General features: G+C 38.7%; 1 protein-coding gene across 1 annotated transcript; it reads left to right on the top strand.

Moving 5' to 3' along the window:
• The first annotated feature begins 401 nt into the window (after positions 1 to 401).
• Positions 402 to 1,512, top strand: LOC133252008 (olfactory receptor 2C3-like). The gene is given in 2 exon segments (XM_061424762.1): positions 402 to 465; positions 468 to 1,512. Coding segments are annotated over 2 exon segments (954 nt in total). The 3' UTR covers positions 1,358 to 1,512.
• The last annotated feature ends 2,702 nt before the right edge of the window (positions 1,513 to 4,214 follow it).

Genomic DNA, 4,214 nt, shown 5'->3' with positions numbered 1-4,214 from the left:
AGGCTGCCATATAAGATTAAGCAAATTTTAGCACAGGCTCATTTTAATGCCTGTGCAGTACTTCATTACTTGAAATGCCATACCCAGTGATAACTCATCACTAAAAACCTAGGTTAATTCCAGATGTTGCTTCTGTAAGTAATATTTCAATAATAACCTATTGCCAAAAATATGTTTCCACAGGCTATGCATATTTCCATGTCATTTAGCACACATTCCAAACTGGCCTTCAAGAAGATGATGCAACGTCATCCACAGTGAAGTTGAATGGATGATTTAGGAGCAATGAATATTCATCTAGATTTAAAGTTTGCTCACTGATATAGTCCCTTTATACCTCACACCCTGTGCCCCTCACTCATTTGCAGGTGATTTGTTTGCCCTACATTTAGCTGTATGTGATGATGGAAATAGCCAATGTAAGTTTTCCAGAAGTTTTTATTCTGCTGGGCTTCTCTGAACGACCCTCTTAGAACCCATCCTTTTTATCTTTGTCTTGGGGATTTATGTGATGTCTGTCTTGGGTAATGGCATCATCATTGTGGTCTCCTGCATGGATGTGCATCTCCACACTCCTATGTACTTTTTTCTTGTCAACCTTTCCTTCCTGGACATTAGCTTCACCACAAGCATCGTCCCACAACTCCTGGTCAACCTCTGGGGACCACAGAAAACCATAAGCTATGGAGGGTGTGTGATCCAGTTCTATATCTCCCACTGGTTGGGGGCAACTGAATGTGTCCTCCTGGCAGTCATGGCCTACGATCGCTATGCTGCCATCTGCAGGCCACTCCACTACACTGTCATCATGCATCCAAAGCTTTGCTGCAGCCTGGCTTTTGCCTCGTGGCTTGGGGGTCTGACCACCAGCATGGTAGGTTCCACGCTCACCATGCTCCTGCCTCTCTGTGGGAACAATCGCATTGACCACTTTTTCTGTGAGATGCCCCTCATTATGCAACTGGCTTGTGTGGATACCAGCTTCAATGAAGTAGAGATGTACGTGGCCAGCTTTATCTTTGTTGTCTTGCCTCTGGGTCTCATTCTGGTCTCATACAGCCGTATTGCCTGGGCTGTGTTGATGATCAGGTCAGCAGAAGGGTGGAGAAAGGCGTTCAATACCTGCTCGTCCCATGTGGCAGTAGTGGCTCTGTTTTACGGGAGCATCATTTTCATGTATCTCCAGCCTGCCAAGAGAAACTCTCATGAGGAAGGTAAGCTTGTGGCCCTCTCCTACACTGTGGTCACCCCAATGCTGAACCCCCTGATTTACACGCTAAGGAACAAGACTGTGAAGAAGGCACTTAGGCACATTGTATTAAAGAACTGTGGTTTTGGAGGGACACATATATTTTAAAACTTATCACTTGTGAGGAGGAAGCAGATTTAAAGGCATCAAAACTGATTTGGAGTGTCAGGATATTTGGGATATCATTTCTATACACTATTTCTTAAGTTCAAAGTAAATAACAAACTGAAATGGATGTACTTACATATTTTTTTCAGGCCAGTGCAAAGAGAACTTATTTTATGTTTTTATTTTTTATTAATAAGTATATTTTGCTAATTATTTATATAGCTTTGTGTATGTTATATTCATGCTACCTATGATATTGTAAGTTGTTTATGTAGCTACATATGCTAATTGTTATATGATTTTGTTAATATTTTAAAGCAATGTCTGTCACTAAGGGTGTCTAATATGTGTGAAATCCTTTACTTTTTCTCCCCTAATATTTGTAATGACTCAGTGAGGTAGATATTATTGACCTCACAAATGTTAGATAATTATAAAGTTATCAAGATTTTATGCTGAGATGTAAGTCTATTCTTTGTATCCATGGATATATTTGCCATTTTGGCTACAGTCTCTTGTGATGTAATAAGAAATATATACTTTTTTGTTTGTCCTGACTTCTGACACTGAGCTTCTAGGACCCTTGAAATTTTCTGAGTGATATGGATGAGAAGGTATCTTTTATTTTTTCGAAAGGTTATCTTTCATAACAAGCACATTTCAACATACCTAAGTTTATGCCAATGAATTAACTCAAAGAAGAGTCCCTACATAGCTTCCAGAGGATGCCTGGATACCAGAAGAACTGAGCATGTGGTGAGAAGTTTGTAATTTCCAGTTCCAGCCCCGTGTCTGGGAAGGAGTTACTGGAAATTAAGTCATAATGGCCAATAACTTAATGAATCACGCCTATGCAATAAACCTCACAAAAGCTTTAAACAATAGTGTTTGGAGACTTCCAGGTTGGTGGCTGCATCTATGTGACAAGAAGGTAGAGTGCCCTAAACTCTGCCGAGACAGAAGTTCCTGTGCTCAAGACCTTTCCAAACTTCATCCTGTGTATCTCTTCTTTTATATTATTTGTAATAAACCAGTACACTAAAGTGTTTCCCTGAGTTATGTGAGTCATTCTTGCAAATCACTAAATCTAAAGAAGGGGTTATGGCAACTCTTGATTTATAGTTGGTCATAGACATGGATGCCAACCTGGAGCTTGCAACTGCCTTCTAAACTGGGGGTGGTCTTGTAGAGGACTTTGTTCTTAAATTGGCAGGATCTGGTACTAGATTTAGGTAGTTACTGTCAGAGTTAAACTGAATTACAGGATGCCCAGTTGGTGTTTAGAGAGTTGGAATATTGGTTATTGTTGTGAAAAAAATCTCACACATTTGGTGTCAGAAAAGATGTGATCAAAATATAATTCATGCACTTTCAGGAGAAGGAAACTAAAGAGGCAAATGCCTCAAAAGTAGAATTTTGAGTTGAATTTTCAGCAATTTAGAGATTTCATCAATAACATGCTGCACAAATGCATCTGTAACTATAGAAAGATCAGTTTCCCAATACAAGTCTACATATTCTGTGTACAGGATATGTAAAGATATTTTTATTCACTCAGTACTATTCATATGTCCAAGATGATTTCTGGAGGTTATGAAAACTAGCACACAAAGCTGCACTAAAAAAGTAAGTTAAGTTCAAGAGCAATCACTGGACTTGATGATTTAAAACTCAAAATCATATTGTAAAGTTAATAATATTTACATTTTTGAGATGGGAAAATTGTGATCAGAGGGAAAAAAATGATCATAAAGAAGAAAATAGCATTCATGTTTTTCTTTCAAACATATTAAGTAGGAGTACCACAAACTCATTTACTTTCAGCAATATTTTGAAAGGTTTTTCTGGACTTTTTTTGGCCAAAACCCTGTCTCTAGAAATTTGCTCCCACTTTTCAAATTCAACACCTCCCTAAATGTCACAAGTTGACTCTCAGACTACTCATTTGAATAATACCAACAGATATTGGGAGATTTGGATCTTGGATAAAGTAAAAGTAAATAGAGTATTGAGGTTGATAACTTATCAACACTATCAACTATTAATTCCTTAGTTTATTTCTGTTTATTGGGATATAGTTGGCTTACAATGATGTGTTTGTTTCTTGAAGTAAAGCTACAACAAACCTAGAGAGCATATTAAAAAACAAAGACGTCACTTTGTGGACAAAGGTCTGAGCTTGGACAAAGGTCTAAGCTATGGTTTTTCCAGTAGTCGTGTATGGATGTTAGAGTAGGACCATAAAAAAGGCTAAGCACCAAAGAATTGAAGCTTTTGAACTGGTGTTGGAGAAGATTCTTGAGATTTCCTTGGACAACACAGAGATCAAAACCCTTCATTCTAAAGAAAATCAACCCTGAATATTCATTGGAAGGACTGATGCTGCCACTGAAGCTCCAATACTTTGATCACCTGATGCAAAGAGCTGACTCATTGGAAAAGACCCTGATGCTGGGAAAGATTGAAGGTAAAAAGAGAAGAGGGTGGTAGAGGATGAGATGGTTAGATAGCATCACTGACTCAGTGGAAATGAATCTGAGCAAAAACTGGGAGACAGTGAAGAACAGGGAAGTTTTCTGGGCTCCAAAATCACTGCAGATGGTGACTGCAGCCATGAAATTAAAAGGCACTTACTCCTTGGAAGGAAAGTTATGACCAACCTAGACAGCATATTAAAAAGCAGAGACCTCACTTTGTCAACAAAGGTCCGTCCAGTCAAGGCTATGGTTTTTCCAGTGGTCATGTATGGATGTGAGAGTGGAACTATAAAGACAGCTGAGCACCGAAGAATCAATGCTTTTGAACTGTGGTATTGCAGAAGACTCTTGAGAGTCCCTTGGAATGCAAGGAGATTCAA

This window comes from Bos javanicus, chromosome 7, assembly GCF_032452875.1.
Source record: "Bos javanicus breed banteng chromosome 7, ARS-OSU_banteng_1.0, whole genome shotgun sequence".
NCBI lineage: Eukaryota > Metazoa > Chordata > Mammalia > Artiodactyla > Bovidae > Bos > Bos javanicus.
The sequence above is the reverse complement of the archived record's forward strand: the minus strand, read 5'-3'. Positions and strand labels throughout refer to the sequence as shown.